Here is a 23,091-nt window from a genome sequence, read left to right as displayed (position 1 = left end):
TTTTCTTTGTCATGGACGCCAACATCGGCTCAAATGGACTATGATCTGACTCCATATGCAAAAAAAAAATACCTGTGCGAAAAGAAGTTGAAACAAGGATGCTTCGCCGTGAGAAGAATTATTCATTTTTTAGCAATAGTTTCTGAAAACCATGTCAAAAAGGCTTAAATTCAATTAGCTACTGCTTTTAGCAGGAACCGTCCAGTTTGCCAATTAGCTTGAAAATTCACACAAGAGGGTCGAGGCCCAGCCTCCCTTCCCATGGCTAGCCCAGCTATCCGCCGGCCCATTCGGCCATCCCCACACGCTCCTTCCTTCGGGCTCAAACGTCAAAAAACCTCAAGCCCCCCGCTTCTAGTTCTAGCGGCCAGCGGGCAAGCTCTCCCTCTCGCTCTCCCTCTGCGGTGCGGCACCGCCGATCCCCTCGCCGTCGATTCATATCACCCCTTTCGATTCAAGCGACGCCGCGGCCGCCGGCCATCGCATAGGTGACGCCACCGTCCCTGTCCCGCCGTCGCTACGAATTTGCTACACCTACACGTTTTCATTTGCTGGTTTCGCCGATGATCTGATCACGGCGCGCTACTTCGCCTACTTGCCTGCTTCAGCTTCAATCCATCGGGGGGTTCCTTTCAGTTAATAAGATCGATTTGAAAAGCGCACCCGGCAACCTGCTCCGCTCCTGCGCTGTTTAGGTTCCGGCCTGTGTCAAAGCGTGCATCTCACGCGAGGCGCACCAAGGCCGGAGCCCTGGCCACCTAGGGTCACCTCCCTGCGATCGGGCCGCGGCGACGGGGACGGCCGCGATGTAATCCCACTCTGCCGTCTCATCAGCTTGCCTTCTCCCTTCCGTTGGTGTTCGTTGTGACTGACGTGTTTCCTGTTCCCCCCTCTCGGTTTTGCCTCCCGCCGCAGGGGCTTCGAGCGTGTGGAGCTGCGTTGCCCCAGGGACCTGGACCCGCGCCCGAGCTGGACGCTCGGCGACGTGCTCGCCGAGCTCGACGCGCTAGACGCCACCCGCCGCGCTGCGCCGCCCACGCCCCTGAAGCAGCCGCCCCATTGGTAATCTCTCGCTTGTGTCTGGCTCTAGTGATTTGCCGTCCCATGAGGTTGAATTAGTTTTGTTTGGTCAATTTAGGGTTAACGGCGTCGGTACGAGGGAGAAGGCATTTGTGATGCGGGTTGATGGCTACGACGAAGACGACTTAGAAGATGAAGACGATGGTACAAGTGCTGGGAAGTCCCGGGCTCTCATGGCTAAAGGAGCAAGGTTCTCGTGTAACGATCTCCAATCAAGGTGAATTTTGATCTACAACTGGGTACATGTAATTGCTGTTTCCATAGAATTTGTGTCATGGTTTCTGGATTAACTACCTGTAGCGGGAGGGATAATTGTAAGTGTTGGTGCCTTTTGGGGGGCACCAATCACTCAACACGAACCGGCGGCGGTGCCCTCTGTAGAGGCGCGGACGGTCCGCGGCCAGGGGCCGGACGGTCCGCGACCTGGAACAGAGGCTTGGGTTCCCTGCCTGACGGCCGGACGGTCCGCGCCCTGGGGCCGGACGGTCCGCGCGTGCGCAGGGGGTGGCGAAGGTCGCCGGCGGCGCCTGGATCTCGCTTCCGGGAGGGACCCCGTCGGGGAGGAGAGATCCTAGGTGATGTCTAGGCTCGAGCAAACCGACCTAGACTGCTCTAATCGACGTAGAGTCGAAGAGAAGCGGAGAACTTGGAGATTGAGAGGCTAAACTAGAACTAGACTAGAACTACTCCTAATTGCATAAGATAAAAACAAGAAATAGACTTGATTTGATCGATTGGTGGGGGCTCAATCGGCCGTAGCCCTTCATCTATATAAAGGGGGAGGTCTGGATCCGCTTCAAACTGTTTCTTGAGTTAATCCCGTGGTTTTAGGTAACAAATCCCGCGAGAAATAGGAACCCTAACTGACTCTGCTCACGCGCGGACCGTCCGCGCCACCACCGCGGACTGTCCGGACCGTGGACCGTCCGCACTGCTCTTTTTAGCGTTCAACATATGCCCCCCTGCCTTTTGGTGAAGGTTGACAAACCAAAAGCATATGAACTAAACCTGATGTAAGTCATCGGCTTTTCAACATGGAGATCATTCAATAAAGCACCAATGTATAAAGGCCGTTTCAAATTGTATCCTTCTCGGCCATGATCATTTGGTCAATGGATCAAAAGGAATAGAATGGAGGTGCCCCCAGTCTGGATAGACAAAGGGACTATATATATACCATGGATTCATCATCGTACCATTCCATGTTTGAACAGGATAATATACCGACGATGAGTAAACGGGTGGAAAGTACCCTGGTCTCATAGGATGAATCGGCGATGCTTGTTGTGTCGCCTTTCGGGTCGTTTTGTTTACCCGTTTTGTTTTAGCAGGTGACCGAGGTTTCTTCGTTGACCGATCACGTAGAACGGTCTTCTTGCTAGCATTCTTGGAGAGCAACTGATCAAAAGTAGAGTCAGTTTTGATCAGCCGACCATATGTGCTTTGCCGTTGCGTCTCTTTCCCTTTTAAGACTTTGTGTGGAGGCTGGTGCCTTTGGCCATAGGCGGATTGTCCGGCAGAGTTAGCCGAACTGTCTGTCTGAGCATCGGACCGTCCGCACGTAGGTGCCATACCGTTTATGATGCTCAAGCCAGGTTGTCGTGCCTGGCTCATTAATTGTGCCTGCCCCCCGGTGCCTCCGGACTTTTTTAGCCTTATCGTCAGGAGCCTTTCGAGCAATCTCCTTTTGCGATATACTTGACGCGCGAGGATCGTCAATGATGATGTCTTTGCTTTTGCTTTTATCGGCCATTTCGGGCCGAACTAAGACCTTTTCGCATGCGACATCTATTGTATTAACAGGAAATGGCTGTGTGTCCACTTGCATTTCCTGAAAAGCCAATCGGCCTCATTTATGGCCGATTGTACCTATCGACGAAAAACATTACAGCCATTGGTGGCATGAGAAAAAGAATTATGCCACTTACAATAAGCACGTCTCTTTAATTCATCTATAGGAGGGATATTATGAGTTAATTTAATGTTGCCATTTTTAAGTAGCTCATCAAATATCTTATCGCATTTGGCAACATTAAAGGTAAATTTAATCTCTTCTTGCCGATTCTTTTGAACCGACTGTAAGGAAGAACGTGCTGAAGATTTGGCCTTTGTTGGCCAAATAAACTCAGCGGTATATACATCTGCGGATTCATCATCTGAACTATCACGCTCTATTAGATGTATAGTACGGGCGGCCGATTTTGATGTCTCTTTAAATCAGCTTTCACAGGCTAAAGCCCGCTGATGTAGCTGGGCTATCGAAAAGAACTGGGTCCCATCTAATTTGTCTCTTAAGTAGGATATCAACCCATTAAAAGCTAGCCCTGCTAGCTCTTTGTCTGCAACATGGATTCGAAAGCATCGGTTTCTAGTGTCCCGGAACCTCCGGATATAATCATTAACCGATTCTTCGCGTCCTTGTCGGACTGAAGCTAAGTCAGCTAATCCTAATTCATATTCCTCGACAAAGAAATGTTCATGAAATTTATTTTCTAACTCATTCCAGGAATTAATGGAATTAGGAGGCAGGGCGGCGTACCATGCAAAAGCGGTACCAGTAAGGGATAAAGAAAATAACCGAACACGAAATGCTTCTCCATCAGCCAATTCGCCTAGGTGTGCTAGGAACTGGCCTATGTCACGTATGTGCTTCTCCCATTCTCACCAGAAAACTTAGAAAATTCCGGTATCCTTGCCCCTTGTGGATATATGGGATAGTGTCAAACCGGTGATTATATGGCTTTTGGTATGATTGCCCTACTCTGGCTACACTAACTCCGAACTTATCTCGAAATAGTTCAGTCATCTCTTCCCTAATTTTCTCCATTGCACCCGGTGGTAGACCACCGGATCCTGGGCTGTGGGGCTCATTTGGTCGGGTATTAGTATACCGACCTTCTTGCCGTGACCGATCGATAGTGTTGATCGGTCTGTGATTGTATGGTGCATTATGGTTTAAATATGTAGAGGGCGAAACATATTGCTGCTGTGGTGTGTAATAATTTGGTGCGTGGTGTGCAACAGCAGGTTCTGCATATGTGTATCCGGTTTGTACGGTGGTACATCCGAACTGGCCGGTCGTGTTCGCCATTATTGGGGCGCCACGCGGTAGCCCTGGTACGACCCCGGACTGTCCGGCATAGAAAGCCGGACGGTCCTCGTAAGGGTCGGACGGTCCGACCGCGTCCAGGGTCGCCGATCTACCAAGCAGGGACGGCGGCAGTCCTAGGGCGGCCCCGGACGGTCCGGCAGAGCAAGCCGGACGGTCCGTGTATGGGCCGGATGGTCCGGGCAGAAGCTCGGACGGTCCGACCGTGTTCAGGGGCGCCGATCTACCAAGCAGGGATGGCGGCGGTGGTACTTGCCCTGGATATGAGTTCATCGGCATATACCATATAATGGTTGGGGCTACAAATCCCCATTTGTTGCCGATGTATTAGACATAGATATCCTGTTACTAGTCTCATATGATGGAAAACTAGGAGCAACGGACTTCTCCAACGTATGCGTTAATTTTCTAATTGACTCTTCTAACCCTCCAATCTGTTGTTTCATTTGATTCTGCTGATGATCTACATACTGTTTAATAAATTGGATGTCGTCGGGTTTACTTACGTTGGGGACTTGAAGCGAAGATAGAAGAGATGCGACGTCGGTCTCTCCATGTTTGACAACTTTCTGATGGCGATCCACTGTGTATTGTGATAAGAATTTCTCCTTCGCTTGACGCATGTAGTCCTCGTATTGCTCTTGCTCATCGGGCGTCAGACTTTCAACAGCCGGCTTCAGGATATTGTCCGGGGAGATATCGGTGTGATCTTTAGAACCGGCCATTTGAGGGCCTGATTTTTAGTAGATCTAAACACCTTCCCCAGCGGAGTCGCCAAAAGTATGTTGGTGCCTTTTGGGGGGCGCCAATCACTCAACACGAACCGGCGGTGGTGCCCTCTGCAGAGGCGCGGGCGGTCCGCGACCAGGGGCCGGACGGTCCACGACCTGGAACAGAGGCTTGGGTTCCCTGCCTGGCGGTCGGATAGTCCTCGCCCTGGGGCCGGACGGTCCGCGCGTGCACAGGGCGTGGTGAAGGTCGCCGGCGGCGCCTGGATCTCGCTTCCGGGAGGGACCCCGTCGGGGAGGAGAGATCCTAGGTGATGTCTAGGCTCGAGCAGACCGACCTAGACTGCTCTAATCGACGTAGAGTCGAAGAGAAGCGGAGAATTTGGAGATTGAGAGGCTAAACTAGAACTAGACTAGAACTACTCCTAATTGCATAAGATAAAAACGAGAAATAGACTTGATTTGATCGATTGGTGGGGGCTCAATCGGCCGTAGCCCTTCATCTATATAAAGGGGGAGGCCTGGATCCGCTTCAAACTGTTTCCCGAGTTAATCCCGTGGTTTTAGGTAACAAATCCCGCGAGAAATAGGAACCCTAACTGACTCTGCGCACGCGCGGACCGTCCGCGCCACCACCGCGGACCGTCCGGCCTTAGGGCCGGACCGTCCGCACTGCTCTTTTTAGCGTTCAACAATAAGGAAGGCAATTTCTGTCTTAGGACAAACTACAAAGCATAAGGATCCCGTTGGACCATTGAGTATTCTCTGTAACATGTGTTTTTTCTCCTTTCCAAAACTGCAGAAGCTTCCCTGGTGACTTTATCCATTCTATAATTTGTTATAGTTATGTTCCTTTCATTTCTTTGCAGTGATTCAGAGGATGAATTAGATGGCCAAGTTACCCCATACAACTTAATGGAGAAAAGGGACCTAGCGAAGAGCATTCTTCTTGAGCTTGAAAGCGAGCATCATCTAAAAGTTCAAGTGTGTACCGATCATTTTATAATGTTTTGCCTGCGTATTTTTGTGATAAACCATTGGACTTGGTTGTGTCCTTATTGCAATTGAGGTTCATAATAAAATTATTTTATGTTTAATTCCTTTTATTGATTTAAGCTATGGAATATGGATGCTTGCACATGCTATTTTATGTCCATCCGGCTAAAGTTATACTACAATAGATTTTGAATGGAGCACTTTGGTTCTTTCAGTGCTTTCTGGATACTTCACACTTGTATGGATGAATAAACGAACAGCTCTAGGTTTTGAGCATAAATTGCATCTTGGTATGCATGTAGAAAAGAAGAGCTTGGTTAGTTCGTTATTGATTTGAGCATACTATTCAATTGCAGCATTATTTTATGTCAAAGTTGAAAAGACTGAGGCCCAAGAAGTAAGATAGCAGGGAAGCAATCTTACTCATGTTAGGTCATCACCACATTATATCACTCTTCTAGGCATCTAGCAGATGCTGATATGCCTGTTCCATACAACTGTTGGGTTTTAACTTCTCCAGGAGTTTAAAATGTTTTCAAGCTAGGTGAAATAGGTCAGACTACTGTTGAAACTCGAAAATATGAAAGGGCAGGGCACTAGGTCCACTGATGGCATTGTTTTTATTGGACAATAGAATAACATTGGCATCCCACCAATTACAGCGTTCTCTTGCGTTGCTTTAAAACGATGGACCATTCTTGGACCCCATTGTTTATCTACTTATAATGCTTCTCTTCATCATTTATGATATTTGTTCTTCAGGAAGAAGTTAGAAGTAAGCTAGCTTTGTTGGAGGTATGCCACCAAAATGAAATCCATAGAACCATTTCTGCATTTGCCCGACTTCAGAAATATGCAGAATCAAGAAAAGAGATCGACAGAAGACTTGATGTACACTTCCAGAGAAGAATGTATGGATTTTCTAGATGTCTCTTGCATTTCTTGAAGTTTCCATTGCAATTTCTGTAGTTTTTTTTTAAATAGCAGAGAAACATTACATTTGTTTCAGTGCGCAGCATTTAAGGCACAAAGCATTTCTTGTACTATTCCAACATCTGTATCCAAAGTGAGCTTCATAGTGGTGGTGTCTCTTTTTTTGGTACCTGTTATTGTCAGTATTGACCTAATCGCTTACTGCATTGTTTTAGAGTGCTGATCACCCTTTAAAGTTAATCTACCTCCATTTGTTGCATGCAATTCTGTTTCATGGTAAATGTCTAAATGACATTCATGGCCTTCTGCAAATTTAATTTATTTCTGTTCCAAAGGGACGGATATATTACAATAGCCGCTAGAACTTGCTTTCAGTGAACTTCTTTACACAACCTGAAGATAAGCCGTACCTACATGTAAAATTCTCATACATATATGTTACATTTATTAGATTGATTGGAGGTTTCACTCTGATAAGTGATAACATCACCAAGGTTTTGAGTTCATTGATCTGTTGAATACTTCTATTTATATCCCTCTTAGCCGGGATGTGTGTGTTTTAGTTATAAGAAATATAAGTGCCACTTACTTTATTTCAAGAGCACTGTGCAGTAGTTGTGTTTTATTATTTTAGGAGACGTTTTGTTATGAGTTATCTTTGATTTGTTATGACACTATCATATTGATTCCTTGGCTTTGTGCACTGTTGTGGAATTTGTGTCTATTGTGTTGTTTAAAGTTAGCAATTGATTCTCACATTCTTAAATTATCCTTTCAGACTATGCTTACTATTTTTTCAAACTTTTTAGTTGAGATCTCATAGTCTATACTCTCTCCGATTGCAAACATTTGTGATACACTGATATTGGGCCAGCTCCTAATTATAAAGGGGTAGACCCAGTGCCGGAGGCTCCCACATCGGTGGGGTCTGGGGAAGGGATAAACCGTGGTAAGCCTTCCTCCTGCAAACGTGGAGAGGCTGCTTCGAACCCGTGACTAGTGACTTAGTGTTACAGCTCTCATCACTGCATCGGACCTGTCCTTCTAGTCCCTTCTAATTATGCATTACAAAGTGTGGTTCATTCATTCATGAGATTGGTACCGTTCTATTAGCTACAAAAAGAAACGAGGAAAATTGACAGAACATTCTACCATGTATATTGTCTCTAAAAGATGGGTTATAAAAGCAAATTCAAATGAGTTGTGTTGCATACTGCAACTTTGTAGTACTTCATTGACAATGTTTTTATTGTCTTCAGTATTATGTTACCTTATTGCTTTCTTGTAGGGCAGAAGTACTCGATAAGCACTTATCTATGGTCCAAAGGGATCATGAACAAAAATCCCAGATTGTTGAACGTCGAATAAGAGATGATGCAGCTCTTGAAGAAGCTAAAAGAAAAGAGCAAGCTGTCAAGGAAGAAAAGTTAAGGCAGGAAAGAGCCCAGCAAGAAGCAGAGGTCTGTTTGCTCAGATTCATTGTTTTTTTTTCTCGAAAGCGCAGGAGAGCTGCGCATCATTATATTAAGTAGAAGGAAAAGAGGGTCCAAAATAGACCCCAGTACAAAAGACCTCCCCTAAGGAGGATAAAAGAAACAAAAGAAAAGATAAAACAAAAACAAACAATCCATGATAAACAATTACAACCCTTCAGCGATAAAGCAGGCAGCTAGGTGCCCCGGATGGTTGCGGCAAGAAAGGAGAGACCCTTAGCTCCTGCCATTTCCCACAACTGTTGTTCCTCCCTTGCCTGACAAAGAGCTGCAGAAACACTAGGGGAAATTCCATCGAAGACAATTCGATTCCGATGATTCCAGATAATCCAGGCTCCCAAGGCAATAAGAGAGTTGACACCCCTCATAATCATATCTCCAGAACCATTATCAATCATCTCCCACCATCCCATAAAAGACACCGTACTAGGAGTAGGAGCCAGATTTTGTAGTCTGAAAATGCACATCAGCCGGAACCAGAATTCTCTCGCAAAAACATAAGAAACCAAAATGTGATCCAAAGTTTCAGATTCCTGGTCACAAAGTGGACATTTCTCCGGATGATCAAGTCATCTCTTTGCCAACCTATCTCCTGTCCAACATCTATTTAGTACTGTTAGCCAGAGGAAGAAGTGGCATTTAGAGGGGGCCCAAGTTTTCCAAACTCTTTCATAGTGACCGAAATGCACAGACCCGGTGAACAACCCATCATATGCAGCCTTAGCAGAATAAGCCCCATTTGCAGCAATACTAAATGTATGTTTATCTTCTATGTCTGGCAGCAGCTCAAAATCTGAAATCAAATTCCAGAGATGAAGATAATCCAATAAGACTCCCACCGAGAGTGATCCTGTGATATCAGCAATCCATCTTCTATCTGTCAACGCCTCCTGAACCGTTCTTTTGTTAGTGATTTTTTTCGGAATGATATCAAATAATCTAGGAACCAAATCTGCAATTTTCTGCCCATGAATCCATTTATCAGTCCAGAACAAAGTATTAGCCCCATTACCAACCTTTGAAGTCCACCATCGAGAAGAAAGCCCTTGCTTTATCTGGAACCTGGATAGGAAGGCTGCACCAAGGTCGGTTAGGCTCAGTCTTTTGGAGCCAAAGCCATCTCATGCGCAGGGCCCAGATAAGTTTTTTGAGACTAGAAATGCCAAGACCACCCAGCTGGAGGGGTCTACATACTCTGCCCCAGACCACCAGGCAGTGACCACCTCTGGCCTCCTTGCGCCCTCTCCAAAGGAAACCTCTTCTAATTTTGTCAAGACGTTTCTGTTTTGAAGCATTTTGGTCCAATTTGGAGGGATTCCAGGATGTTGTCCAGGAGGTTTGGGATTCTGTGGCAGCTGTAAACTGCCCTTTCATGACTCTGAATTTGAAATTAAAAGCCACAGCTAGGAAGCTGCATTCTTGGAGTGGGAAGCATGTGGGACATGTGAGGCTTCAGTTGGCTTTGGCAAAGGAAATTCTGCATAGACTAGAAATAGCGCAGGATAGCAGATCTTTATCCTTGGCTGAAATCTGGTTAAGTAATTTGCTGAAAAAACATTCCCTGTTTTTATCATCACTTCAACAGACCATTGCTAGATCGAGCTCGAGGATTTCTTGGCTTAAAGAGGGGGATGCTAACACCAAACTCTTTCATATGCACTCTCGACATCGAAAAAGGAAGAATTTTGTTGCACAGCTGGTGAATGGAGATCAGATTCTCACTAGTCATGATGATAAAGCAGTTATGATGGACAGTTTCTACGCCAGGCTAATTGGAGAATGTGGGGATAGGGAGCAGACTATTAATATGGAGGCATTGCACATGCCAACTTTCAATCTTGCACACCTCGATGAGCCTATTACAGAACTTGAACTTTGGAATACAATTAGGAGTTTACCCAATGACAAGGCCCCAGGTCCCGATGGTTTCACTGGGCGCTTCTATAAATCCTGTTGGAACATTATCAAGATGGACCTTATGGCTGTAGTTGCTGCGGTTTGGAACAGGAAGTTTGACAATTTTGGCTTGCTGAACTCGGCCTACATTACTTTAATCCCAAAGCATGATGGGGCCGTGCATGTCAAAGACTTTAGGCCAATCAGTTTAGTGCATAGTGCCGCAAAGTTGATTACAAAATTATTGGTCAATCAGTTAAGTCAAAAGTTGAATGGTATGGTGTCTCCGATTCAGAGTGCCTTCATTAAGGGACGTTTCATTCAGGATAATTTTATGTTGGTCCAACAAACGGCTAGACTTTTCCATCAACAGAAAAGGCCACGTCTTCTCCTAAAGCTTGATATTACTAAAGCTTTTGATTCGGTTTCTTGGCCTTTCCTCATCGAAGTTATGAAGTATCTTGGTTTTGGACAGATTTGGAGGGACATCATTTGTGGGCTTCTTTCCTCCTCTAGCACTCAGGTGCTTCTGAATGGCATTCCAGGAGGACATATTGAACATAGAAGAGGACTCCGACAAGGGGATCCTCTCTCCCCCATGCTTTTTATTCTAGTAATGGATGTTCTTGGTCTATTGTTTTCCAGAGCTGAGCATGCAGGTCTGCTCTTGGATCTTTCCCCCAGAAAACCTCTGCATCGGGTGTCTATGTATGCAGATGATGTGGCACTTTTCTTACACCCTTCGGCAGCGGATATTGCTATAACTCTAGATATCTTACATCTTTTTGGGGAAGCTTCAGGTCTCCGCAACAATGAACAAAAGTCTAATGTTTATCTCATTCAGTGTGGGGATGTGGAGTTGGAAATGGTTCAGGATCTTCTCCCTTGTGGCATCTCAACCTTTCCGTGTAAATACCTGGGGCTGCCTTTGTCCCTGAAAAATCTCACCAAGGATCAGGTGCAGCCTATTGTGGATAGAATTGCTGATCAACTCCCGGGTTGGAAAGCAGATTTGATGACAAGAGCAGGCCGTAAAGTGCAAGTTCAGCATGTGCTTACCGGAATGCTTATTTATCTTGCCATGGAGATTCATTGTTTCAAGTGATCTTTTTTCTGCACATAACTACACGATTTGGATTTTGGGGGCCTAGGATCTTTGAGACTACTAGTTCATTGTTATACTATTGGAGTGGATTTTATATTGATCAGAATAATGTTTTGGGTTCCATTAGTTTTGATTGCATCTATCCCCCCAAAGCTATTCCTATTGCTCTTTGTTTTGTGGATTTTCTTACCACCAGTCTTGCTTTACTTGTAGTCTACTTGTCTCTTAAAGGCCATTGTAGCTAACAAAGGTCATCAACTATGATGCAGGCTAGGCAGAAGGAAGCTGCAAAGTTAGCAGCTGAAGCGCGAAAAACAGCATTTGAGGCTGCTAAAAAGGAAGCGGCAGAAAAGCAGGCTGCTAAATTGAGAGATGCAGCAGCAACTTCCCAATCTAGTCCAGATTTGCAGAATAATATTGCAGGTACTCCTTGTTTAAAGAACTGATGTGCAAACTTAATATCTGTAGTTCTCTGTACTACTGTTCTAAAGTTGTTTACTGGTTTTCATAATAGATATATTTCCTTTGTACCATATGTCCATATCCAATCTCATTCGTACTGAAATCCTTTGAAAGGAATCAGTACCACTTTGTGATTACAGAAACTGGAGTTGTAATTGTGCAATACCTATGATCGTCTGAAAACCCATTCATCATTTTCTAACTTCCATTTTATTTTCTCGAACATTTAACTTCCTATGTTAGAAGTCATTTTTAACTTATCTTCTACACTGTGAAGTATATCTTCAGCCTGTGCATTTACCAACCTTGCCCTATTTTTATTACTTATTAGGCTGGAGTTATGTGAAGGGCGGGCCTGGTGCAGTGTTAGAGCCTACCGTCTGTAATCGGAAGGTCCCGGGTTCGAGCCCCAGCCTCTGCATATTATGCGGGTAAGGCTTGGCGCTTAAAGATACCCTTCCCTAGACTCCGCACAGTGCGGGAAGCCTACGGCACCGGGTACGCCCCTTTTTTTATTAGGCTGGAGTTATGTACTGGCATCAGTCATTCTGCCATATCTTTTTATTCTAGGATCTAGCTACAAGATAACAAAATATGCAAAATGCAAGCTTGTTCTATCAAGTATCAAAGATACAATTTCCCAGAATCTAAGAAATCCTGCTAAGTATTCTGCAGCACCAGTGTCAAATGTCGTTATGCAAGCACACACCCAAAAATAGAGGGAAATGGAAGTTCTGGTGCTATTTGCACATATATCCTCTCTATACACTTGTAAAACACTGACAATTCTGTATTTGTATGAAGTATATCATAACTTACAAACGTTGTTATTCCCCAGCTACACTACTTGTCTGTTGTATATTTTTTTTTTCTCGAAAGCGCAGGAGAACTGCGCGATATTATATTAAGCATATAGGGGTTTCTTTTTGGGATCTTCTGAGTTTGAGCCTTTTCATAGAATATGGAAATCTTGGGCTCCTCCAAAAACCAAGTTTTTTATGTGGTTGGTCGCACACAGGAAGGTTTGGACGGCAGATAGACTGCAGAAAAGGGGTATGGACCATCCAGAGAGATGTCCACTATGTGACCAGGATCAAGAAACCTTGGACCATATGTTGATTGGATGTGTTTTTGCTCGTGAATTCTGGTTTAAATTGCTTCTTCAAGTGAACCTGCAGTTTCTTGCCCCCCAATCTGAGGATAGTGCTTTTCTTGAATGGTGGAGAAAGTTATGTATCAAAGTCTCTGGAATTGCAAAGGACGGCCTCAATTCTCTAGTCATCCTGGGAGTTTGGACCTTATGGAAGCAACGCAATGGATGTGTTTTTGATAATAAGAACCCCAGTATTGCTGATGCTATTAGAAGAGTTGAGTTGGAGGTTCACCTATGGGAGATGGCTGGTGCAAAAAAGTTGTCTTTGCTCACCGCCCCCATTCCAGGCATCCCTGCTAGTTAGCTAGCATTGTGGTTATTTGTGTTAGGTTCTTCTTTAGACATGGATGGGTTTCTGTATGCCTGTTACTGGCCGCCATAGGCGCCTCTTTTATTTTCTTCTGTAATTGTCTGTTGTATATTTTAATAACTTGGTTCTTTCATGGTAGACATCAAAGTTTTTGGCGTTAAATATGCATTAGAAGCAGAGTCACGGAGGTATGCATTAGTACAGAATCAAGTGCCAGAAAACATTCATCACAACAAGGTCTTATTTACTGCTGAAACTTCTAATATTTAATTGCAGTTTTTCAAAACTTGCTGTTGTTTTTTTGATTCGTTAATTCTGATGACTAATGACTGCTCCTGTGTTCCATGACTTACCATTTGGTGTATAAATGAGTATGTTGCTAACTTGTACTCTGGCCGACATCATATCATGCAGGAATTCAGCAAATATGACCGACAAATTGCCAAATCCATAAGTAAACTTATGCCAACTACTGATAGTGTCAGGTGAGTTTAATGCTACAGCTTAACTTGGATATGTTTATATAAAGTACCTGAAAGCTACGCTACCGTGACAAATTGTAAACCGAGTTGATTATGGAAATTATATATATTCATGAATCATAAGGTTAAGTGCTTGTTTGTAGTATGATAGACAGTTTAACAATATGCCTTTGTAATACTTATTTTTGAATCCAATTTCAAACTTGGCGGGTGCTACATTTTGTTCCTTATGACCACCATGCATCGTTCCATGATGATTTAAGTCATTAAAGTAAACTAGCTAAATGGTTTTTTGTTATATGGATTTTTTTCGCCTCGCAGCCCAATAGCAAATAGCATTGAAGCAGGCCTTTTCTTGAAACAATCAGCTTGATCATTTTTGGCTACTGCCTGGACCTAGTGCCACCAGTGCATGAGCATACTTCCACGGTTTCTTTTTCTGCTTTATTGCCATTTGCCAACTTATCCTACTTCTATCACCATTCGTTACACGTGAAGTTAATAAATTGTGATCGCCTGTTTTTTCAGAAATATTGAGGTGTATACCTTATCTGAGCATTTGCTTTTCAACTTGTATATAATTTTGGTGCAGAGCAAGGGCTAGTGAGCTTATTAAAGCTTTAGATGGACAGGATTGTCCCCGTCCAATCTCTTGTTGTCTATTTGCAAACAAGGTAGACACTTTATATTTGTTATAACCTTTTCATTAAATTAGTAGCATAGCCAGTGTTCTGTGTTGTGGAATATCACAGAAATGTGCAATTTATTTTTGTAACTCGAAAATTTTTAGTGACTTGTGTTTATTGCATGGTTACAGTCTTACAGGCTTACAGCCTATGTGTTATTGCCAGTCATATATATTATCATGAGCGAACATTTTAAATGATGTGGTTGTAAGCATTTGTACTGCTCTGTTCCAAAATATAAGTTGCCTTCCCCAGTCCCCACTCTTCGTAAAATTATAATTTTGTGCTACACTTTGCGGTACTTTTCCATTGGTTTGGCACAGTAAATGTTCTCTTTTAGTAGCATCTCCATTTTCCATGGCTCCTGCCTAGTTACTTATTGAAGGATCAATGATTCACATGGTCATTTCACAGAGACTCTTATTTATTTTGCACAAGTCTAAATGTCTTGTGTATTGGATTGGAGGGACTGGTAGCTAGCAACATAACTTCAGTTATTTCAAAGGGTATTCTACTATTGACTGTACCTTCCTGTTTAGTTGTCAATGGGGCCTAAAGGCGTATACATCTTTAGCTACTCATTAGGATTTATTGGCCTTACCATACCAGCTAGGCTTAGTAATCCTACTGTTTGTTTTTTCTTGCATGATCAAATTTTCCTTAATATTTATTGACTCATGAAACTAACCTACTATGCTTTCCAGATTATTTCTATTGTCAAGAGTAGAAATACAAAGGACAGAACCTTCGGAAATTTGGCCTTTGCGTGTGGATATGTCATGCTATTAGTCACAAATCAGGTTTGTTCTTGTCATCTTCAAAATACTATTTGTCCTCATGTATTATTGAATTCTTATTACTTATTAGTGATACTGTGGTGTTAACTTAGTGCTTATCATTGTAATGTAGCTGACAGATTCTTTTGTCCTGAATTTTCTGAATATACTACATTGAAAATCCTGCATATTTAGTAAAGCACAAGAGCACATATCATATTGGTCACTAGTTTTATACTGCTACTTAAAACTATTTGTTTCTGGTAGGTAAGTCTTTTTTTTCTTATTTGAGAAGAATCAATTGTGCGTGACTTCTATTTTGGCTAAGTTTGAAGCTTAGAAGTGATACCGCCATCTCATCCAGTGGCGGAGCCAGCATGGAATTAAATCCTGGGCACCGTTATAAACTTCTAAAGTTCACTTAAGAGTCTCAAATCAATTATAGACTAATGATTTTAAGGGAATAACTAATACTCTCTCCATTCTGGCCAAACTTGGTGATACCATTTAGCAGATAATATACTTTAAGTATGGCTTTAAATTTTTCATTTTTTTCACAAATTTTTTGAATAAGACGAGCTTGTCAAACTTGGTGCAAAAAAGTCAAACAAATTATAAATTGGGACGGAGGGAGTAGTAACATTCAAACAAACAATTACTAAGTGCTAAAAGGTATTTTAAGTATCCATATCCTTGCCAAACTGAATAGGTCACTCTAAAACTAAAGAGGTGTAAGAGTGTCACAAGAGACACCAAGATCAACCCATAGCCATCGCAGCCAAATAATTTCAGCAGTACTAGTGGCAAGAGCTCGAAGTTCTGCTTCAGTACTAGATCGAGAGTTGGCTGCTTGCTTCTTGGATTTCCATGCAATAGGTGAGGATCCAAGAAGAATACAATAACCTGTATTAGAGGATCACTTGTTCAAGTGACATTGGAGTAAGCATGAAGCTGTAGAGGGCTATCAAGTATCAACAACATATAGGAAATATCTTAATCTTGTCCCTCATAAATACCGCAGCACATGAAGCAAATGGCCATAATGGACTAAGATAGGGACATATACAAAGTGACTCAAAATACGAACAACATGATCAATATCAGGTATGGTGATCGTAAGGTAAACAAGATCGCCCACAATATGGCGATAGCGAGATGAATCCTCTAGAGGTGTCCCACTAGTCGAACCAAGTCGCAAATCTCTACTATATAAAGCACCACTTTCCATGGTTCCACGGTTTCCACCGTCGTCGTGATCCCCACATTAAATGGTAAAAGGCTAAAATTATACACAAATGGGATTTGAACCATAATTGTTAGCTTGAACCCCATATTCACACCTACCTAACTAACAAAACACATATGTCTTTATGTTTTATACTCTATACTCACATAAATTAAACCGTAGCAGCGTAGGGGCACTTTGCTAGTGAATATCTATCGGTGCCACAATAGTGTGTGTATCAGTAATTCCATAACAATAAAGAAGATCTTGGATTTACTTGGACCGTGAGAGATAAAAAACCTTTTGGAATATGGAGAACCTAAATACCCAAGAAATAACTAAGAGTGCCCAAATCAGGCATCTGAAATTCCTTGCTAAGATTCTTGAGTTGAGAAATATGCTCTGAATCATCAACTATAATCAGCATGTCATCTACTATAATAGAAGTATAGTGCGACCTTTTGGGGATGTATGAATAAATAGGCCTGGATTATGATCACTAGAAGAAAAAACAACAACCTTGGTTACAGAAATGAATCTCTCAAACTAGACACGAGTGGCCTTTTTGAGACCCATATAAGGCACGACGAAGACGACAAACATGCTCTAAGGGAGCATCAACACAGGAGGTGGATGCAATATATAAACTTTTTTATGCAGATCACCATGAAGAAAAGCATTTTTGACATCCATCTGAGATATAGTCCAAGAGGAGGCTACAACAACAACAACAACAACAAAGCCTTTTGTCCCAAGCACGTTGGGGTAGGCTACAACAACAATCAAAATACGAACAATAGTTAAATGGGCAACTGGTGCAAAAGTCTCATCATAATCAAGCCCCTTAGTATGTTGGAAACCACGAGCCACAAGACGAGCTTTGTATCGCTCAATGGAACCATCATATTTTGTTTTAACTCTGAATACCCATTTACATGTGATGGTGCCAATATTTGGGGGTAAAGGAATATTATCCCATGTACTCGTGTGTTCTAGAGCAACCAATTCCTCAATCATATCAAGCTGTCACTCAGGGATACTAGAAGCCTTATGATGAGAGGATGGTTCGACAATTACTGTAGCAGCACGTGGAAAGGTTCTGCATTAGACTATCTCTAGCAGCTTACCCATCCCCATACCCATATTCAACCTCCACTCTGCGAACAGTGCAATCTACAATGCATAACAATGCAAAAACAGTGTTTTGGGTAAACTACTGGACACGATCTTAGGACTATCGGTAGAGATAGAGCGAGAACGGTGAATGTAGGTTTGGGTATAGGTGGTTTTGAGGAGTAAGATGAAGATGATGTGGTAGTGGAAGGTGGTGTAATGGTAATAAGAACATTCAGTGTGGTTATAGGAGAAGATTGTGTCACAGATGAAGAATTAGGAATGTGAGGAAGACATAGGATTTATGCCGGGCGCGGATGGACGCCACAAGCGCGAATGAAGACCAGGTGGAAGCGCAAACGCATGGAGGTGAAATCACGACAGATGAAGAAGATCGAGCATGTGGAGGCAAAGTCGAAGCAGTCGAAGATGAAGGTCACGCAGGCGATGCGTCGGCGACGAGCGGGATTCATGGGTGCGGATGGCAGCAGTGGAGAGGCACAGACGAAGGACGCTCGCAGGGGCGATGGTGACGAAGAGGATGATCGCGACGGTGGTCGTGCTGTAGTCGTGAATGTGACAGTAGGGGAGAGACGCAGGTGAAGGACACCCGCACATGCGCTGGTGATGAAGAGGACATCCGTGACGGCGACAAAAATTCAGGTCGTAATGATGGCTGAAAATTTTGTGTGGATTCTAATCCTAACCCGCTCTGTTATCGTGTTACTAACCTTGGGATTGATTGATGACAATCGGTCCATAGGGACTCTAGTATATACTGAGGCCAACAAGCTTTAGCAATAGGATGGGCCTAATGGGCCTTAATAGGTCAAATATGATGACTCGAAAGGAACATTTGATACAATTTCTGTGTTTGGGATACATACAACTTTTGTGGAAGGTCACATATATCAATTTATGTGTGAATTTTATGGATGATGTAACTACGAAAGAAATTGCGCATTGATCAAGACAAAATAGGAGATGGAATTGAATGGGATGCAACTGCAAGCATACCAGTTAAGTTGAAGCCGACAACTCATAGTTGTAGGCTTGTAGCCTCCATTAAACCTTACAGAAACACACAATCACACTAGTCAAGCCCGTAATAATAATAACCACCCTCACAAGCAGCATAGCCATAATCATAAGAAAAAACCCCATCTACATCGATCATCGCACATATTACTAAGCCCGATTGTCGCAACTTCTAATGACGACATGCTTTTGAGCAGTGGAGCTCGACGACAACTCTTGTTGAACCCGAAGCAGACATTTTAAGATCCTGGTGCAGTAGTTGGAATAAAAGAATATCGTATGCTGGGGTGCTTCAAGGATGGTGAGTGCACTTCCATGGAACTGACAACGTAATCTTCCATTTGAAGATTCACCGGCGTCGAGCAGCTGAAGAAATCAAGAACTCTAGCATTGCTTTGGACGCCCTCAAGTTCTAACCCTGTGAGCCGCTGGGACATGAGAGATCGATCTAAGAGTTTGAAGGGAAGCCGGGGATTGATCCGGACTCGAATGCTTAGCTCATGGACCTGGTGCCGCAGCGTGCGACGGATCCAACTGTTCCCATGGCACTCGAGCCGGGGATGTTAGATCGACCGAGATCTAGGTCGAGATTGACATCAAATTCACGGGTGGGTGGTTGGGGGGGGGGGGGTCGCCCGACCGGCACCGTCTAATCTGGCCCTTGCCAGGGCGCTAGGTAGAGGGAGAGTGGGCTGCCAGGCTGGGCCCGACGGAGGAGAGGCGCTGCGGTGGAGCGACCGAGAGGCTGAGCAGGGTTGTGCGCCTAGGGTTGGGAGGTGCTGCATGTCATGGACCTTCGGTCCATGGGGATAGCTGTCTTCTTCGGCGAGGTTATACCCTCTGCCGCAGGCTTGGTTCTAGGGTAGCAGCCCTAGGCGCTTGAGAGTCATTGCAAGAGAGAGAGATTGGTTTGATAATATATTCCTTCTTCCTTTGTCTCCTACGTACAGGTTGACCAACTAGGCAACCACTAATTAGGCAAGTGACTAATTGGAATTATCTTCCCTACAATTTAGGTCTATCAATTTAGCCACCAAATCAGTCACTTTCCTTTGCCATGCCTTCCTTGCGCGCGCTGCTGCCAGCGCCCGTGCCTTCCTTGAGCGCGCTGCTGCCAGCGCCCCCTGCGGCCTCTCGCTTTTGGCACGCATAGGTGCGGCCCCACATGAGTGACCGCTCCCTATGATGCCCATGACATCTCCCCCTCCCTTGAGGACCAGCTCGTCCTCGAGCTGCCATAGACTTACCTGACACGACTTAAGGTTAAGCCTTTTACATCTCGGCTTACCTTTATTATTTAAGACGAAAATACAAAATAATTGTGAAACTAAAATATAAATGTGAACTGCAGCTATGTCCTCCTGTCCTCCTGGATCCCAAGGAAAGAGTTGAACTGCGGCCTTCACGTTGGATGAAAGGTGGAGGAGGAACTAGCCCGTTCTTATGTTGGGTCTGTCCAGCACCAAGGCAGGTGCCCGAATGAAGGAGACGACCCTCTTCGGCCGTGCAGGGGGGCTGCATACCCAGATCTCGACTTCTGCAGGGGGTTCAAAAAGTATAGACGAGACCCGGTGGTTGGGCGCGCAGGCTGCGAGTTGGTGCAGCGATGAGCTGATCAGCAAGTGCAGCTTCCACACCGCCCGCCTAACAAGGAAGCCGCACACTGCGGCTTGCAGGCGCACCACGGCCTGCTCATGTGATGATGGCCATGGGGTGGCCCTGGAGGCCACATCAAGGTGCTTCTCCCCACGAAGGGACTGTACCTGGCGACGTGCCAGGAACCCTCGCGCTGTCGTCTGAAGCCGCACCGCTGCTTGGAGTTCCTTCTCTGTCTTCTCCTTGTAGTGGTGGAACATCACAACGAACTAATCCCACTGCTCTGCGAAACGGCCAAAACTCTCTTCGAGCCGAGTGAATGCATCTGGAGTTGGAGAGGGCGGATGGGAGGGCGTTGCGGCGGCTGATGGCGTGGCGGCTGGTGGTGGTGAGGGATGGGCGGCTGGTGGTGGTGAGGATAACCTGGAGCTGATACCAGGTGTCATGGACCTTCGGTCCATGGGGGTGGCTGTCTTCTCCGGCGAGGTTATACCCTTTGCCGCAGGCTTGGTTCTAGGGTAGCAGCCCTAGGCGCTTGAGAGTCATTGCAAGAGAGAGAGATTGGTTTGATAATATATTCCTTCTTCCTTTGTCTCCTGCGTACAGGCCTATATATAGGCCACCGGTTGACGAACTAGGCAATCACTAATTAGGCAAGTGACTAATTGGAATTATCTCCCCTACAATTTAGGTCTATCAATTTAGCCACCAAATCAGTCACTTTCCTTTGCCATGCCTTCCTTGCGCGCGCTGCTGCCAGCGCCCCCTGCGGCCTCTCGCTTTTGGCGCGCATAGGTGCGGCCCCACATGAGTGACCGCTCCCTATGATGCCCATGACACTGCATGATCCTGGGCTGCTGAAGCCCGGGCATGTGCCTAGATTAGCCGGGCCTGGCTCCGCCCATGATCTCATCTGTACTCGGGTCAGATCACAAATAGCTTATATGAAATCGTGTTGTGGTAAAGATGGAACATGTGAGCTGGACAAAGTGTATCTTATGTATCCGTAAACCCAGGCACCTAGTGAGCAGTGGAAGCGTGAAACCCAGATGATATGGCCACACTCTGCATCCAATTCGTGAGAATTATGAATATAGGCATGGATCTTGATGATACTGACACCAACCGTGTTGTAAAATTTTGCTTCCATTTCCATGTGCCAAGATGACATGACCTATTTCCTATGACTTGCCACTTGACACTTGTGATCTTGCTTGAAGTATAATTTAATTAACACTAGAGCACCAATCTGAAGGCATTTCTTATTTATTATGACGCGTGATACTTGCTGCTGTACTCTTGAAATCTTCTGGTGTATACTTACAAAAATTTCTAAGATCACACATTTTCTTTCATAACCGCATCTGATATATCTTATTGATCAGGTACCAGATGCAATGGACTATCTTTTAGCTGAGTTCAACAGAGTTTGCATATACACGGTTCCAAAGCATTTGCATGCTTTAAATGTAAGTCTGCATGGTATGACTCTGTAATATATTTGGAATTTGTTTATTTCTGACTCTTATATGGGATGCCATGAGAAAACGCCCTAATAGACACAGCAATGCTCAGAATTATTTATAATGCATTTTTAACAATTGTATGCAGCAGATTTGTGGACCAAAATGCTGTGACATACTGTCACCCACTGTTTTATATAAATGTATCGAGCTTTGGATTTTTTTCTCACGATATCTGTAATTTTATAGGCAGAAGCACGAAATAGAGATTATTACAGACTGATAGGTTACCAGGAAGAAAATGGACAATTCGAGAGCACTGAAAGTTATCTAACATATGTCGTTGCATATGTCAAATTGTACGCGGCAATGATTCAAGTGTGTGCACTTCTTTTCTTGTTCCGTGCTTGTTTTATACCTTCTATCTGAATTAATGAATTTTTCATAAGACATAAGCCTCTGTCCAGTATACTGGCCTATTGCAATTGAACAGAAAGTTGTCTCTCTAACTTCATTTACAGACAGAAATCAAGGGTGTACGCCATCCTCATGGCTTAGCTGAGGGATGGAAATGGCTCGCCATGTTCCTCAATTCTCTTCCAGCTACTACAGCCACTGCTTGTGCCCTTCACGCCTTCCTCAAGGTAGGAATCTGCTTCAAGACCTCCTGTTTGCGTGCCATTAGTTAATCGGGGTTCTTATGCTTTTCAGATGGCTGGTTTTGCACTTCACAAGAAATATGGATCGCAGTTCATGAAAATCCTATATGTGATTTCACGGTACTTTTTACCGGCTTTGAAGGAACAAGGCAACAAGATGCAGGCTGAGGCTGTCAACAATCTACAGAATTATCTGAACGACAAGATCTACCTGGAGGAACCAGAAGGGCAGTACCTCGTCCAGCAATTACTATCGAAAGAGTTGTTCATGTAAAGTTCAAAACACCAGATCGTGTGATTGACTCTGAAGGGCGCACCTCGTATAAGCTACTACTATCGAAAGAGCTGTTCGTGTTTCAGAAACGCAAGCGAGCCTTGTAGAGATGACCTGCAAGGAAATCAGTACCAAATCTCCCCAACATTTGTAGTCTTAACCGTAGAGGAGATGACCCTGCATGAAATATATTGAATATTATTTGTACGTGCTATTACCTTAGTGTTTGAAATTATTGATTATTTATTTTTAACTCTTCATTTATCAAATTGGCATAATTTAATTCACATGTATATTTACGATATTTATGCTTTCCTTGTTTGGCAACATGTCCATTTATTTTTTCCCTATTTAGCATTACATGTTGCTGATGTATAGACACGGTGGTTAAGGCTGAACGAAATGCTTGTGGCTCGTTGGCTTGCTCGGTTCATAGTCAGCTCGGATTAGCTCGTTTGAATTTTTTTATGAGCTGAGCTGACATTCTAGCTCGGTTCGTTAACGAGCCAGCTCG

At 44.2% G+C, this 23,091-nt stretch overlaps 1 protein-coding gene across 2 annotated transcripts; it reads left to right on the top strand.

Moving 5' to 3' along the window:
- The first annotated feature begins 318 nt into the window (after positions 1-318).
- LOC103644232 (protein GLE1) lies at positions 319-22,904 on the top strand. Of its 2 annotated transcripts, XM_008667432.3 has the most exons (16): positions 319-488; positions 609-808; positions 916-1,062; positions 1,139-1,297; positions 5,787-5,901; positions 6,676-6,824; positions 8,135-8,306; positions 11,610-11,763; positions 13,405-13,502; positions 13,680-13,750; positions 14,340-14,421; positions 15,138-15,233; positions 21,567-21,650; positions 21,894-22,022; positions 22,166-22,288; positions 22,356-22,904. In XM_008667432.3, coding segments are annotated over exons 2-16 (1,803 nt in total). In that variant the 5' UTR covers positions 319-488; positions 609-806; the 3' UTR covers positions 22,578-22,904. The 2 variants fall into 2 exon arrangements, with proteins under 2 accessions (XP_008665654.1, XP_035820316.1); XM_035964423.1 differs by having other exon boundaries at positions 319-808.
- The last annotated feature ends 187 nt before the right edge of the window (positions 22,905-23,091 follow it).

This window comes from Zea mays, chromosome 1 (genome assembly GCF_902167145.1).
Source record: "Zea mays cultivar B73 chromosome 1, Zm-B73-REFERENCE-NAM-5.0, whole genome shotgun sequence".
Lineage (NCBI taxonomy): Eukaryota > Viridiplantae > Streptophyta > Magnoliopsida > Poales > Poaceae > Zea > Zea mays.
The sequence above is the reverse complement of the archived record's forward strand: the minus strand, read 5'-3'. Positions and strand labels throughout refer to the sequence as shown.